This window comes from Ictalurus furcatus, chromosome 5 (genome assembly GCF_023375685.1).
Source record: "Ictalurus furcatus strain D&B chromosome 5, Billie_1.0, whole genome shotgun sequence".
NCBI lineage: Eukaryota > Metazoa > Chordata > Actinopteri > Siluriformes > Ictaluridae > Ictalurus > Ictalurus furcatus.
Genome location: NC_071259.1, coordinates 33,654,289 through 33,671,788, shown reverse-complemented (window position 1 = coordinate 33,671,788; position 17,500 = coordinate 33,654,289). Strand labels below are relative to the sequence as shown.

The 17,500-nt window shown below is 40.6% G+C and overlaps 2 protein-coding genes across 13 annotated transcripts in view; both read right to left on the bottom strand.

Moving 5' to 3' along the window:
* Positions 1–7,957, bottom strand: part of si:ch73-61d6.3 (occludin) — a 21,769-nt gene extending 13,812 nt beyond the window's left edge. For 9 of the 11 annotated variants that reach the window (XR_008386034.1, XR_008386031.1, XR_008386030.1 and 6 more), the window contains exon 1: positions 7,532–7,954. The gene's annotated coding sequence lies outside the window, so the exon portion shown is untranslated. Of the gene's footprint in view, positions 1–7,531 lie in introns of all 11 variants that reach the window. The other 2 variants (XR_008386035.1, XM_053625869.1) reach the window with 2 other exon arrangements.
* Positions 7,958–11,112: 3,155 nt separating this feature from the next.
* kcnn1b (potassium intermediate/small conductance calcium-activated channel, subfamily N, member 1b) overlaps positions 11,113–17,500 on the bottom strand; it is a 42,775-nt gene continuing 36,387 nt past the window's right edge. Inside the window, exons 8-9 of one of the 2 annotated variants that reach the window (XM_053625866.1) lie at positions 14,044–14,113; positions 11,113–13,903 (exon numbers count right to left, since the gene is read on the bottom strand). In XM_053625866.1, coding sequence (XP_053481841.1) covers positions 13,601–13,903; positions 14,044–14,113 — 373 coding nt within the window. In that variant the 3' untranslated portion in view covers positions 11,113–13,600. The remainder of the gene's footprint in view (positions 13,904–14,043; positions 14,114–17,500) is intronic. The other variant, XM_053625865.1, reaches the window with a different exon arrangement.

Genomic DNA, 17,500 nt, shown 5'->3' with positions numbered 1-17,500 from the left:
ATATAATATAATATAATATAATATAATGTAATATAATATAATGTAAAATAATATAATATAACATTTAGCACGTTCGCCTCACACCTCCAGGGTCGGGGGTTCGAGTCCCACCGTGGCCCTGTGTGTGTGGAGTTTGCATGTTCTCCCCGTGCTGCGGGGGTTTCCTCCGGGTACTCCGGTTTCCTCCCCCAGTCCTAAGACATGCATGGTAGGCTGATTGGTGTGTCTAAACTGTCCGTAGTGTATGAATGGGTGTGTGAGTGTGTATGTGATCGTGCCCTGTGATGGATTGGCACACTGTCCAGGGTGTACCCCGCCTTGTGCCCCATACTCCCTGGGATAGGCTCCAGCTTCCCCGTGACCCTGAAAAGGATAAGCGGTATAGAGGATGGATGGATGGATGGATAATATAATACATTGTAATATATAGTGTAATGACCTCAGATACCATCCTGTATTTGTTGTATTATATGTGGTACATTTGTGGATTGTACAATCTTAAAGTCTTACTGCTCATGCGCACTAATTTCCCAACCACGGGGTTGGATGGATGGATGGATGGATGGATGGATAAGTAGGTAAGTAAGTACCTATCTATCTATCTATCTATCTATCTAATAAATGTAAAGCATCTACATTCCCTGAGAATCCAGAACACTTCACCTTTGGCCTCATTTACATAGAATCTGTATTTCTGAGATTTGTATTTATGTTTTTTTCCCCCTCAAAATAAATCTCAAAACCGTAACCCATCATTTCAAGCCATATGTGTTCAAAAGCAAGTTTTAAAAAAATGGAAAAAATTTACATTTCTTAAATGCACCACAGGGAAAAACTTCTTTAATATGAGATGTACATAATTTAAACATATGAAACTCATAATCCAACACTTGTACCAGCTTCTGAGCCAAAAACCACCAAGACCTGTTTTATCAGTTATTAACCTCCAGTACATCTGACTTTTAAATGAAAACATTCATTCTTTACTGTAGAGGGTAGTGTGTTCTTATTTCCTAAAACGAGTAAAACATTAAAGTAAAAATATTCGAGCGTAACACACACAGAGACGGAGGAACGGAACACTGAGAATAATCTCTGACGTCGTCATGGTTCGGACGGAACAGGATGTTTTCAGTTTAGTACACGCTGACTTTTGGACTCCACCGTAGTGACCGAGATAAACAGAGCACAAACCGAAGCTGTTCCAGATCTTACTCTGGTATCCAATCAGCCGTGTGAGGTAATGAGAGACGGAGACGGCCGTACCACCGCTCAGACGCTCGGCTTCTACACACAGCCAGTGTTTTGTGTCCTGAACGCTCGGAGTTCTCACTCAAAATAGCCCATTGTCCACCTGCACGATGAAAAGGCCAGATTGTGCTGACTGTCATTTTTTTAGATCAGAGGAAACTCGCACTACTCTGAAAACACAGATTTTCTTTTAGAGACGCTGCTCGGAGAAACTTCAGGACAATATCACGCTGTAGCGTTATTACTGAATACTCTGGCTATTTGTAGTGGATTATGATTTATTACCACAGCACATCTTCTGAGAGACTCCGGTCAATAAAGTCTGAAGGAATGTGCATAATATATTAAAAACGTTTACAGTATCTGACTAAAGAGGCAGAATAAACATCCAGCAACTACTGAAATGAAAAATCACCATAGTAATGTAATAAAACAGCACTTCTAGTGGGTGTGGCCTAATATTCTAATGAGCGTGCCTGACTGACAGACTTGTCCTGTGATACCACGAGGACTCAACAAACAGAGAGATTCTGGATTCTTCATCCACCATGTACCTGTACAAACCGTCTCAAGCCCCGCCCACATTTCATTACTGTTGCTTCTGTAGTAGCCCAAAGCTACGATTTTATTTTACACATCATTTATCAGCATATCCAACATTTAAAATCCGGAATGTGTTTCACAGGAAACGTTTCGTTTACACGCGGCCTAAATATCCGCTAACAAACCGATTTAGAGATTAATCCGAATTTTGAAGGGAACCCCAACGCCCCCCCGCGATTTAAGAAAATGACTTCCTTACGTTCTGTTTACGTCATCGATCAGCGCGATCCGTTAGCGTGTTTCGTTCACGTATCTCCATCACCGCTACATGTAGCTATCCCGTGAGTTTGCCGTCCTCCTATTGGACGAGCGCCGTGGCGTTTGGTCACAACTTTGTCTCTGGCTGTGTTCCGCAGTGGCACTACGCGATTTTTGCGCATGATGGAGCTGAGAATCACACAACGTAAAGCTTTACGCTGCACGTGAAGAGTTCAGTCAGAATCTCTCCTGATGAATCCGTGATGTAAATCTCTGCATGTAAACCGACGCGTTGACGCGTGAGGGTGGTGTACCGTCGACTCGGACAGACCGTATTAATACAAGCAGAATGTGGCAGGAACATGAACCTCATTAGAGAGAGTTGTGGAGTTAAGCTCCCTCAGGCTTCAAAGAGTTTTCAGGACGGCTAAATAAATCGCTTTAATCACAGACACCATGACTCTTCATGTTTAAGCATGCAGCTCTGATTACGGATTACTTCTGATAATCAACACCACTGTACATCCTCTCTGACCTGCTGCACCTCCGGAGAGAAACATTTCTTCCATTCTCGTCGTTTATCTCAAGCTCTGCCGTGTTACCGGAAGTTCTGAGATTTAATGATCTGAGAGAAGGCTTCGATTATTCTGACCGCGCAAAAAAAGGGCGGCGTTACGGCACGTGATTCATAAACATTACACTTATGGCATTTGGTAGACGCCCTTATCCAGAGCCACTTATATTTATCTCATTTACACACCTGAGCAGTTGAGGGTTAAGGGCCTGAGGGTTAAGGGCCTTGATCAAGAGCCCAGCGGTGGCAGCTACAAGAACTCACAACCTTCCGATCAGAAATCCACTGAGATTGGATTTAGATTGAACAAATATCTGTCTACATGACTTACGCTTCAGTGGAATCAGTGATGACAGCAAAAGTGTTGTTGCACTTAGGAATAGCATAAACATCTGGGACCAGTTCTTCATACAGGTTTACTGAAACAGCTGGATTACCGATATGGTTAGATTACCCAGACAGCTGCATTACTGAAACAGCTGCATTACTGAAACAGCTGCATTACTGAGTCTCAATTACTGAGTCTTTTGCTTGTATTTCCTCATTTGTAAGTCGCTTTGGATAAAAGCGTCTGCTGAATGAATAAATGTAAATGTAAATGTAAATGCAATAGTACATCAGCTTTTCCAGTTCTGAGGTGTGCACAAAGAACCAAATGAATAAATCTGTCTTAAATCATTTTATCTTGGTTTAGTTGAAGTGACGCACAGAGAACAAAGGCCCAGGTTTACTTTATCAACTTTATCTACCTGCTACAGTGACAGCGCCATGAATCAGATGGCGAGAGTGTTACAATGCGTTATAACGCGTTATAAAGAGCTGGGAATTCCGCTGGACGTCGACTCCAGAGGGGTTTAAATTTCACCGGTCAGAAAAAAAAAAAACATTCACAAAGAACCCCTGAACTGAGCAGCCAAACTGGACGGAGCTGTCCTGATAACACACACACATACACACACACACGGTCCAGTTACCATGGTAACCGTGCTCAGTCAAAGTGACTTTTCACTACAACAAAAGCGAGTGACTTTGCAGAGACGGGGAGACTGTTACTCCACTCCGTCTGCATTCCTGTGTCAGCCGGGCGCGGAGCGAGATCTTACAGCAACGCAATCATCCAGAAAACATCAACCTCCTCCAAAACTACACAACTACAGCAGGTCTTCTGCGTCTAACCACCTCCGGTCAGCAAGGAAGCTCACGTGTTAAACGTGGTAATGCATGTGTGGTGCGACGTTCAAAAACAGTCCACCAATCAGAACTCTCCTCCAACAACCAATCAGAAACAGATCCTGATGAAGATTAAAGGACGATTAACACAAACTGTAAAGGGGGAAAAAGAATGAGCTGAGCTGGTCACATACAAGGTGACCAAGAAGGTAATAAAGCGTTTAATAAACCGTGTGTAAATACAGACAACCGGGAAGAACCAACCACCGTCCAAAAGAGAACAAGTTCAGAGCCAGAACTTCTCCCTGAGGAACGCCCCAAATCATATCTGCTCATTTTCTCATTGATGTGCAGGTAGAGGGGTGCCAAAACTTTGTGCAGCACAGCATATGGACTATAGTCAGCATATGCACACCTGTGTAAAGGTGAAACTGATCCAATGGATAAAAACGAGTATTAATAAAGAGTGTAAGAGTTGGCTGGGAGACACGGCACAAACGTGACGACGTGAGGAAACGTTCCCGACACGCAGCACGTTACTGAAGCTACACACTTCTCTAACATTCACAATCAATAATAACAAGGAAGTGTCGACAGTAATAAACGCAAACGTTCAGACCCGTAGCTGGGTGTTACTGTGAGGAACAATAAACTCAATCATATTTAGCGTGGCGTTATATAACGCTCTGTATTTAATGCACACAATTTATCCCACTGCTGAATCCTGGATTCTGATTGGTCTGATTCTCTTTCACTTTATCGTTTCTATAGTAACAGCTCAGTTACAGGGACTTGTACGGCAGACGCGTCACTAATAATACACAGAGTAAAAAAAAACAAAACATGTTTTGGTTGAAGTTTCGGTGAAGTTTTCTGTAAGGAGAGTGCACGTCTATGTAACGAATAGGGAAGGAGTCTCCAGTTTCAGTGCTTTGTAACGGTTTCCCTCATCTTCAGGACAGAGGAGTTTACGCTTCTTTACGGTTTCTCGGGAACACGCTGAGAGTTATTTCTGTCTTATTAACTTCAGGGAAGAAAGAGAGGCTGGCGAGGGAACAGCTGTTTATGGCTGTTATGCTAACGCAAGTTTTTAATGCAACTATAAACGGATAAAAACGACGACTTCTTAATAAATTACAGCTTTTTATCAGTTGGTGAGTTACTGTGGGGTAACAGGAATAAAACACTCGGGGACGCGCTGTTACAGGAAAATAATCAACTTCAGGGAGGTTACAGTAACTTCACTTCATCACACACACACACAAACACAAACTTCATTACACACACACACACACAAACACACACAAACACAAACTTCATTACACACACACAAACACACACTCACAGACACAAACACACTCACACACACACAAACACACACAAACACAAACTTCATTACACACACACAAACACACACTCACAGACACAAACTTCATTACACACACACACAAACACACACAAACACAAACTTCATTACACACACACACAAACACACACAAACACAAACTTCATTACACACACACACACAAACACACACAAACACAAACTTCATTACACACACACAAACACACACTCACAGACACAAACTTCATTACACACACACACACAAACACACACAAACACAAACTTCATTACACACACACACAAACACACACACACACAAACTTCATTACACACACACACACAAACACACACAAACACAAACTTCATTACACACACACAAACACACACTCACAGACACAAACTTCATTACACACACACACACAAACACACACAAACACAAACTTCATTACACACACACACAAACACACACTCACAGACACAAACACACTCACACACACACAAACACACACACACACACACACACACAAACTTCATTACACACACACACAAACTCACAGACACAAACACAAACTTCATTACACACACACAAACACACTCACAGACACAAACACACTCACACACACACACAAACTTCATTACACACACAAACACACACAAACACAAACTTCATTACACACACACAAACACACTCACAGACACAAACACACTCACACACACACAAACACACACACACACACACACACAAACTTCATTACACACACACACAAACACACACTCACAGACACAAACACACTCACACACACACAAACACAAACTTCATTACACACACACAAACACACACTCACAGACACAAACACACTCACACACACACACAAACTTCATTACACACACAAACACACACTCACAGACACAAACACACACTCACAGACACAAACACACTCACACACACACACAAACTTCATTACACACACACAAACACACACTCACAGACACAAACACACACACACACACAAACACACACACAAACACACACACACACACACACAAACTTCATTACACACACACACAAACACACACTCACAGACACAAACACACTCACACACACACAAACACAAACTTCATTACACACACACAAACACACACTCACAGACACAAACACACACACACACAAACTTCATTACACACACACACAAACACACACTCACAGACACAAACACACACTCACAGACACAAACACACTCACACACACACACAAACTTCATTACACACACACAAACACACACTCACAGACACAAACACACTCACACACACACAAACACACACACACACAAACACACACACACTTCATCACACACACACACAAACACACACACACACAAACACACACACTTCATCACACACACACACAAACACACACACTTCATCACACACACAAACACACACACTTCATCACACACACACACAAACACACTCACACACAAACAAACTTCATTACACACACAAACACACACACACAAACACACACAAACACTCACACACACACAAACACACACTTCATCACACACACACTCACAGACACAAACACACTCACACACACACAAACTTCATTACACACACACACACACACTTCATTACACACACACAAACCCACTCACACAAACACACACACTTCATTACACAAACACACACACACACACACAAACACACACACTTCATTACACAAACACACACACACACACACACACACACACTTCATTACACACACACAAACCCACTCACACAAACACACACACAAACACACACACTTCATTACACAAACACACACACACACAGTGTACTACCTGTTAGATGATATAATTCCAGTGGTATATTTTGGCTGCTATAACAGTATTGTTACACACTAACACAGAGATTTTAAAAAGTTTTTTTTACCACTTTGATTTTTGTTTATTATTTTGTTACTTTATAAATAAATAAATAAATAAATAAATAAATAAATAAATCTATCTATATATAATTTAAACAACTACCTGTGTGGCAGTGTTGTGTAGTTATTATTTGTTTGGTCACTTCAAAGTCAGAAAAATAAAACTAAGTATAGTGATACACAGAAATATCACGTGCATCATAAACATAAACAACAACAACAACAACATTCATTTTATATTTCATGATATACCACTAATACACTCTCATTCGACTCACTCTTACAGATTTTAGTTTATGTAAGAAAAAGGACTTACAGAGGCACTAAAATGTTCAAAGTAATCGTAAGTAGATAAAAGTGTCCATATTTGACCGGAATATAAACTCTAATGTAAAACATTTAGACTCTCACGCGCGCGAGACAGGAGGTAAATAAGTGCAGGACACCTGTTACACGGTTCTTACCTGAGACTCAGTATAATGCCGAGACGGTGTTTTATTCCTCTCCTTTCACTCCTGTTAACTCTGTAAAATGTTTTTCTCTTCGATTAAAGGTGCTGAAAATCTTTTTAAAGCTGAAATAGAGACAGACTTTCGGTCAGGATTGTTCGCACTGACTCTCCGTTGCACTGACTCTCCGTTACACACACACACACACACACACACACACACACACACACACACACACACACACACACACACACAGTGTAACAGAGCGCTCAGGTGGGCGGGAGTTGAAGAGCCAAAATGGCGCCGGTGTAGTGCACTAAGTAGGGAGCAGGAGCCATTGTTTGATTCTTATTTTTTTAACTCAGCCATTAGTTTCATGTCACTCTGCACGTGGACTAATGAATCGTGGCTGTGTTACAAATCACTTAACGCCACTAAACAGTCCTACACAACAGAGCTATTTAGTGAGGTTTGAAACACAACCCTCGAACAATTAGACTCTTATAGGAGCGCGAGGCACACACTCGCTCGCGCGTACAAGTGGTGGCTAAAATGTTAGCAAGTGGTTCGATTTTTTACCTCAGCGAGTGCCCTTTTAAACAAACAAATACATATATAAAATTAATTTACTTCGGATTTTTATTCTGATTCTTTTTTTAAATTTATTTTGCTTTTTATTTGCCTTACTTCTTAGTAAGTAGTGCGTGATTTGGGACTTAACCCACATCCCAGAAAATAAAGGGTTGTTTAGGTTACAGAACTCGGCCGCTGAGAGTTAAGCGTGTTCCAATTGGACAGATTTGTCGGGAGGCGGAAACAGGAAGTGGTGCCATAGCAACGGCTTAGCCTATCCTCATGGGATGCCATATTGGATTTCTTCGCGTGTAGGATGATGACATTCTACATTTATTTATTTGTTTAATTTAAATTATCATTTTAATTTGGTTGTTAAAGCATGAATAATCCTATAATCAAAGTTCAGAATGCAGCTGAATAACAGAGTGGTAATAAGAAACAAAATAAGAAAGTGAACAAAATAAGAAAGTGTTAGCAACTTTCCTAAATAATAATAAATCCTAAATAAAAGCTAATAAATCTCTGCTATGATGCACATTAGTCATTATAAGTCCCAGTCTACAGGCCACATTTAATTACAAATAATTGTTTCCTCTTTATATATCTGCGCATAAACTACAAATTGCGGACTACTGTAATATAAAATGAGCAATTTATCATTTTATAACAATATAATTTCTAGTGGGTTTAAACAAACAAGCATGCGAACAAACAAACAAACAAATTAAGAAACACAAACAGAGTCGTAGGGGAACAGAAGCGCGCCCTCTGGTGGACATTCTCAGTACTGCAGGTTCTCAGTAGGAATAATAAAACTAACATTGATTTCTTTACTCGCCCTTTCCAATCCTGTAAAACTACTGACGATAAATCCACTTATTTAATTGATGGAAATATGTGTTTACTTCGACATTCATCTGCCCTTGGACACAGTCAAAAGAGACGATGAATGGGTTTAATAATGAACAGAAATGGAGTTTAAAATGAAAGGAAACCCCTGTTTTACCCCTTTTACACTCTTTTCTTTCTTAGGTGGCTTTGTAAGTATTTCATTTCATTTCATTCAATTTATTATTTATTTAGTTTAATGCGATAAATGGATCAATATAAGTGTTTCAGTCTTATCCAGTAGTGATGTGTTGTTTGTGGATGTGTCAGCTTTTTTAGGTACCTGTTTAGAGCTGACTCACATATAAGCTGTTTCTGTAGATGTGTGTGATTCATTCATTCACCAGTAAGGGCTTAAATGCTTCCATGGAAATTGTGTGAATCGTGAGTTCAGGATAAATGGAAAGAAATCTTTTTTTAATGAAGCACAAACACGATGAGATAAATGCAGGAGGTTTACTGGGCAAAGAACTGGTATATTAAGAATGGCCATGTGGGCGGGATTACTGTAATCATAATAAACTCAGACACGCTGATAACGCTACAGCAGTAAACTCTGATGAATGAACAGAATGATTTGAATTGAATGAGTAAAGACAAACAGTCTGAAGTGGATGAATATCACACGAGCATTACATCTGTAGCTTAAGATCAGCCGCAGGTTGAGTTTCTCTCCGTCTTGGGATCTCTGGTGATGTTTTACATAAAATATTTCAGAATATACAAATCAGGTGAAAATTTATTTCTCCTTTTAATTCCATTACAACTTTAAAGGAGGTATTTGTAATATTTAGTGCCCTCTGCTGCCTGTGAGGGAAACTGCAGTAAAAAAAAACAACAACAAAGAACCAAACCTTCACTATTCCAGGCTAAAGGTCTGAGGGTTCATCCTGCAGAGAGACGACCGTCAGCCGGATTCCACAAACAGTCCGGCTGATTGGAGGACGTTGAGGAGCAGAAATCTTCTTCCTGCAGCGCCGCCTGCAGGACTGGAGCACTCGTCTACACACCCCGTCGTTTCGTTTCATCTACACAACCCTCTCGCACGTCGTCTCTGTATTCAGTACGCCGAGGCTTTAACTCACCTCACATCCTCTACCACAACGATGTATACCCCGTGCTTGGCCTTTTAAGGGGAGGAGCTCATCACCTGGGGGCGGAGATCATTTCTGGGCCAGAAAAATGTGAACATAAACCTGAAACAAACAAAACCTAGCAAGATTTATGAGACGGTAATCTTCTAAATAAATGATTTCTAATTTACATTTGAACCCATGTGATTATTACAGTCACAAACACTTTACAAAGCGGTAATTTTGTTATTGGATCCAACTTGTGCGTGGAAGGGATTAATACACTGTTAGTCCTTTTTTTTTGTCATTTTAAACTATTTAAAACAATCCATGCGGATTTTTGTAAGAGCCCAGAAACAAATAAAACGGCCATCACGTCTCTAAACTTTATACGTCAGTAAAAAATACCAGGATTCATAAATATTCATGAATATGTGATTAGGAAACACCCCCATGCCCGCCCATCTTTCCTCCCCTTCCTACCATGGTAACGCTACGCTAATAGTGAAGGTGTTCAGCGTTATTCCTGAATATCCAGAGGTCACATTAGCTCGTAGCTGGTTAGCTAACAGTTAGCAAACTAGCTCACATTAGTCATGTGAGTAGCATTTCAGTATCTTAACTTACATCCTCATTTACATTTATTTAACAAACCTTGCCTAGATATGTTACCATGACAACGATCGTCTGTGTATCATTAACATTAGCTAAGATAGCTAGCTTATATCACAACGCCGTCCTCTGAATCTGCTCGTGATCGTTTGAGTTTATTTAGTGACAACACAATCCGAGCTCAGATGAAGCTCCGCCCCCTGAGAAGTGGACAGGAAATGACAGACTCAGTGATGAGACCCGGCTGGTTCTGGATTAGTGGATTTATTTCTTTATATTGGAGCCCAGCATCATGTTCATCTGCTACAGGTTGGTCAACAAGGCCGAAGACACACAGTAAAGGCAGTTTGCTTCTTCTCTTTTTTTTCTTTTCTCTTTGAAACCCGTAAAAATAAACCAATCACGTCTTTGATATTTTTAGTCTCAGATACAGAGCTGGGAACCTAATTGGTTTTAATTTCATGAGATCTATGATGATACCCGAATGACAAATTCGTCTCTTCTTTGTCTTTTTTTTTTTTTTTTAAATTCTTGGTGTTTTTTGGTCTTTGATCTAAGGAATGCATGAATTCAACTATGCTGCCACTCTGTAGGAATTATTATAGTTAATCTCCTCTACAAGCTATAAAAATCCTAGATAAATCATAAAAAAGGAATCTTTTTTGTTAAAAAAAAATTAAAAATCAAGGAAGAGAAAGGAAGAAATGAACCTAAAGCCGTCCCATAGGTTAGCTCAGTCCTCGTTTGCATTGAAACATGCATCGGTGGGTCGAACGTCCGCCGCGTTTCCACCGCCAAAGTCCCAGTGCTGAGCCGCGAGGACCCTTGGAAGCTCTGAGTAAAATGTCTCTGTTTATAGCACACACCTCCAAACACCCACGTTTACCTCCACATCATCATCATCATCATCATCATCATCATCATCATCATCATCAGCGACGTTCAGCCTCTGAGGTCCAGCAGACGTCAGGAATGTGCCGATAATCAGATATACGATAACATCACGATCCTCACAACCAACCAGAGAACGCGACTCTGTGGGAACGCAATCCCATAATTCCCTTCAGCGGTGTGGTGGTGGTGGTGGTGGTGGGCTGCTGTTTTACCTGCAAATTACATTTTTTAATTCTGAAAAAGTAAAACGTTACAACAGCAGTGGCGTATGTAGCTAAACATAAATATCTAGCGATTTTCATTTTAAACCAATAAATGTCATTTTTACCGAATAACGCATTAACTGTAAGTCAGTAAACACGAATAAAACTGAGGAGCTCCTCTGCATCTCCACCCTCATCACCCTCTACGCTAGCCAGGAATCTAACTGCTAATAAGCTAGCTCGGATTAGTCACGGTTTCAGGGGTTTGATTTGACATCCTCGTTTTTCTTACTGATTCGTTTAACAGCAGCCGAACATGTTGGAATATAATTTAAAGTTACCATGACGACGGCGATCTGTTTATCACCAATGTTAGCCGAACACAGAGGTGCTGTTACGCTAATCGGTTTCACACAGAGTCTTTTAAATGGAAAAATAAGAGAAAAGTTAAGTGAATGTGTTCAGTTTAACCAGAATTTAAGTGACGTTTTCTTTAGTTTAGAAGATTTTACATATAACTAACGGGCTAGCAATACGCCGAGGGACGAAGAAAAGGTTATGCATAACTAGCTAAATAACTTGCTAAGATGTGAGTTAGCTAGCTACTACCATTCTATAAATACAAGGCTAGCTGAGGGGATTGTACTAGCTTAAATAATATGCTTATTTTTTAAATGACAGAACTTTATTTTATAGTTTAATTAGCCAGCTATTTATTTGGCAAACATCACTATAAAATACGCTTAAAGAAAAAACTGTTTATGTCGAGATGCTAATTCTGTAATGTGAGGTTCCACCACGATCACCACATCGTACTTCTGTTTCAGGACAATAATATCGTGATAATATCGTAAACCGTCATAAAACTACCGCGATATAAAAACTCATCAGCACACACCTTAAAGACGTCTTACCTTAAAATCTGTTTTTGGGCACTTGCGTACATTTTGTAAAATATTTTTTTTTTTAGAAATAAAAAAAAAATCAAAATAAAAGAAAGAAAGCAATGGAAAAAAGGAGTGTTTCAGTAAAATATCCCGACAGGCACAGCACTGAAAATAAACAGTGATGAAAAGAAAAGCTAAAAGACACTGATAATAAAGCGTACGCTTGCACACAGTGATTCGATTTTCAAACCTGACACTTTTACCCAGCATGCTTTGTAAAAAAAACAAACAAACAAACAAAAAAAACCAACAACAACAACACAAACCCCAGGGCACGGCTGTAAACTATCGCTCTTCATCTTCGTGTAAAAATACACCAGATTATTTTTCCTGCTTGTTTTGGTTAGGAGTTAGATTTGGACGATCAGTGGCGAGTGTGTGTTCTGTGGCTTTAACATTACGAATAATTCTGTGTGTGTTTTTGATATATTGTGGCGTTTTTTTTTCTTTGCTCAGGTTCAGAGCTCCCAAAGGCCCGTGTGTTATCCCGCGACCATCGCTCAGTCCCGCGTCTCTCCGTCCCGCTTTATCCTCCGCTGATGTCCTTCATCATGAGAAAAGACGACATTTTCTCAGCCAGCAGTGTGTATTAGTGTGCGAGTGTGTGTATATGAGTGTGTGTGTGTGTGTGTGCCCCCCCCCCCACACCCTGGATCCAGTCCGTAAACTATACAAGGGCTTTTACAAAAAAGCTAACTTTAAACAGCCATACAATGGCTAAACGTAAACCATATGTCTACCATGAACTGTTAACTCATTACGTAATTTTTATTTCTTTTTTTCTTCTTTTTTCGTGTCAGTGTGTTAAAGTCATTGAAGTCTTTTTTTCTCGAGCCGTGTTAGTCAGAGAAGCACACGTGTGTCTATAATGTGTGTGTATGTATGTGTGTGTTAGCCGCTGTCGGAGGACGTGTGAGGAGCGGTGGACGGCGACCTCCGGCGGCGCACGGATGCCGAGCTGGTGTGTGAGGAGTGTGATGAGTGTGTGGAGTGTGTGGAGTGTGTGGAGTGGTGGATGAGGCCGTCCAGCAGGTGGCGCTGCTGCTGCGTTATGGCTCGGTTCAGCAGCTCGGGGAGAGACTGGACGCTCAGAGCGATGGAGTCCAGCTTCTCCTCCAAATGACTGATCCGCTTATCCAGTTCCTCACTGCGCTCCTGCAGCTCCGACACCAGGTCATACATCACATTCTGCGTCTGCACACACACACACACACACACACACACACACACACACACACAGAGAATATATGTGAAGGCAGGTCTACATTTCACCTGTCAACAAATCAGCCATATAAACACATTTACTCACACACACACACACACACACCACTCACCTTGGCTAAGTCAACGAGTGTGTTGGCTTGATCGTTCAACTTCCTCTGTTCCATCTTCACACTGCGCAGTCTGAACAGGAACCACAGACAGAGAGACAGACACAGAGAGAGAAGGCCAGACAGACAAACAGACAGAGAGACAGACAGACAGACAGACAGAGAGAAAGCCAGACAGACAAACAGACAGAGAGACAGACAGACAGAGAGACAGACAGACAGAGAGACAGACAGACAGACAAACAGACAGAGCGACAGACAGACAGAGAGACAGACAGACAGACAAACAGACAGAGCGACAGACAGACACAGAGAGAGAAGGCCAGGCAGACAAACAGACAGAGAGACAGACAGAGAGAGAGAGAAAGAGAGAGAGAGAGAGAGAGAGAGAGAGAGAGAGAGAGAAAGCCAGGCAGATAGACACATACACAGACCCATGGGTTGAAGAGAAAGAGAGTAAGAAGTTAATAAGAGGAGGAAAGACAGAAGAGGTAGAAGAGTACAAATGAGAGAGAGAGAGAGAGAGAGAGAGAGAGACAGACAGTGATAGCAAGAGAGATTGTGAAAAAAGAGAGATGGACAGAAAGAGACAGACAGAGAGAAAGACAGGGCCAGAAAGAAAGAGAGACAAGCAAACAGATGGAGAGAAACAGAGAGACAGACGGATAAAAGGTGGAAAAGGAGAAAAACAAAAAGATAAAGAGAGAGGTGTCAGGAACGTTCTTCACTAAATGAAGTGAGACATGCAGACGTTCTCAGATCAGACATGCAAACTCATCCAGCCACACGAAGTGAAAACGGGGCCGATGACACGGCGCTAGCGCATTCAGACGTCCACGAAAACAACAACGTTCCCCAAATATCATATTTATCGAATTTACTAAATGAAACTATTTATATATCAGGGTAGAATAGCTCTTTATCAGCTTTATGGGCAGAACAGAGAAACAGCGGCAGCTTCTTGGAGGCAATGCTAGCAATTTTCGCTAGCAACTTGCTAACACATGCTAGCAGCTACATCTGTTAGCTGTTATATACAAATTATCACATATTAAAGAAATTCAGAATTAATAGTCATTCTCAAACCTTCGTGTGATGACATGGCCAATCAGCTAGTCGGTTAGATACACAAATAAACTTTTCTAATAAAATGTTCTAATAGTTGCTAGTCGCTAACCACTACTTAGCATGCTAGCTATGTAAAGTCAGTGATGGACATTATAATATATATATATTCTTCTTTCTTACTTCATATTAATATTCATTTGATTTATTTGGCACTTTCTGTACTAATATTTTATGTTTTATTTCCGTGAAGCACTTTGGGCTGCATTTTATGAATGAAAAGCTATAAACTTTGTTGTTGTTATTATTATTATTAATAATAGCAATCATTTTGTCAGAAAGCTAGGAGGCTACTAAGACTTAATTATTACTGAACTGTTAGAAACAGCATTATTAGTGAAAAGATCCCAGATTTTAATGAGCTTTAATGCAGAAACGCTGGATCTGAGCTGTGTTTATTCAGAAAAATATAGAAAGCAGGCAGATCATAGACATTTGGGCTTTGAATAATTCCACAGAATGAATTGTCCACTAGAGGGCACTACAGCATTGTTTTCTCCCAGAAACACCGCTGTAAGTGCTAGCATTGTTAGCTGGAAAAGCTGCCACTTACTTTATAAGCACTATTCTTAAAACTGTCTACTGGAGAAATACGAACAGATCGATATTCAGAATAAAAGCCTTTCAGAACAGGACGCCTGAATGCCGCTACATCAGTGCTCGACCTGCTAAAAGCTCCAACAGCTGCCATTCAGGTTCCGATGGCAGTTGGCATGCTAACTGGAAAGATCGCATGCATGTTTGGTTTGACCTTTTCACCTGCGCGAACCGTAACAATGCATGGTGAACGATGGAAAACATGCTCGGTGCTCTTTCAGTGTTTAAAGGTTAATGACCACCATCTCAAGGCTCGTTTACAATTTTTAAAAAAAAAACAACGCCTGTAAACTTCTGATAAAAGCCACGCTACTGCTTTTAATCACACACACACACACACACACACACACACATACACACACACACACACACACACACTGATGAGCTGATACGAGAAAATAAAATGAATGGAAACATTTGCAGTAGCGATGACTGAAGTGCTGCTGATAAAAGCGCTAGCGTTAGCCTCATTAGCCTCATTACAATGCTTATTGAAGGCGGGAGGAAAGAGAACAGCAGTCAGAGCGAGCTCGCTTTTCCTCCGGAGGAAACGACAAACAAAACCCGGAAAGTCCTGTTTGAAAAGGGCACGGGGAACGTTTTCAGTGTGTTTACGGCACGGACTAAAAAGAGAACGTCTAACAGTCTCGAGTCCACGACCAAGAAACGATCCTTCCGACAGAATCAAGACGTCTGACTTTCTCGCCTATAAATCTGCCATTTCCATGCCACTGAATATATACGTGAAGTTTTATACCCTGTGTGAAAATTGGTCACAGACAGAATACAGCTTACATACGACACAATTTACACAGCTAGCGTCAAGTTGAAGCGCTGCATAGACCTGGAGCTCGACACACAGGAGCTAGCGTCACGCTGTAGCGAAGCTGTGAGGAATAAAATAACGTTTCTAGGTGTCTGAAATATTCTTATTCTACTGATCAATTTGGCATCTTTCTATAAATAAATACTTGAAATATGCAAATATTAATATATCTAGAATTCTTAGAGTTGTGTTTTATTGTAATCGCATGTAATGGAGTATTCATTTTCCCCAGTGAACGCACCTGAACCGACCAGTGAAATGGTTTCAATGAGAACTAAAACCAAAGCATTTTCACTTCTTTCATGAGTGCAACATGTTTTTTTCTTTTCAGATGAGCTCTCAATTTTGGGAAAGGCCAAAATTGCTTCTGTTTGTCTCTGCACCCAAACCTCCATACTGCTCCGACACCGAACACACACACACACACACACGATCATCAGTAAACATCTGTGTGTGTTACGGACGTTTATGTGACTGTATAGTGTGAAGGTGAATGATTTATAGATGATATTATTATTACTATATAGATTTATAGATGACTTCAGTTTCACATCCACTGAACTGATAAAAACATCTGCAAAACGCCGTACGAGGAGACGCTAGCTAAAGCCACATTCCGAACTCCAGGACAAGAGAGAGTATTCTGGGACAACAATCATTTCATACATCGATCAGCTAACCAATAGCCTGCCTAGCTAGCATCAAACGCATCAGGTGACCCAGCTAGCTAAAGTCTTCATGCAAAGATATTAATCTGCTGAAGTGAAATAAACTAAACACTGTTTTGATCAAAAACATTAAAATGTAAGCACAATGTGTTTTCACCAACGCTAACTAACTTGCATTAGCTTGCTATTAAATGATCTAGTTATCGTTACAACTAGCTAATACGTATTAAATATGACTAGCCAG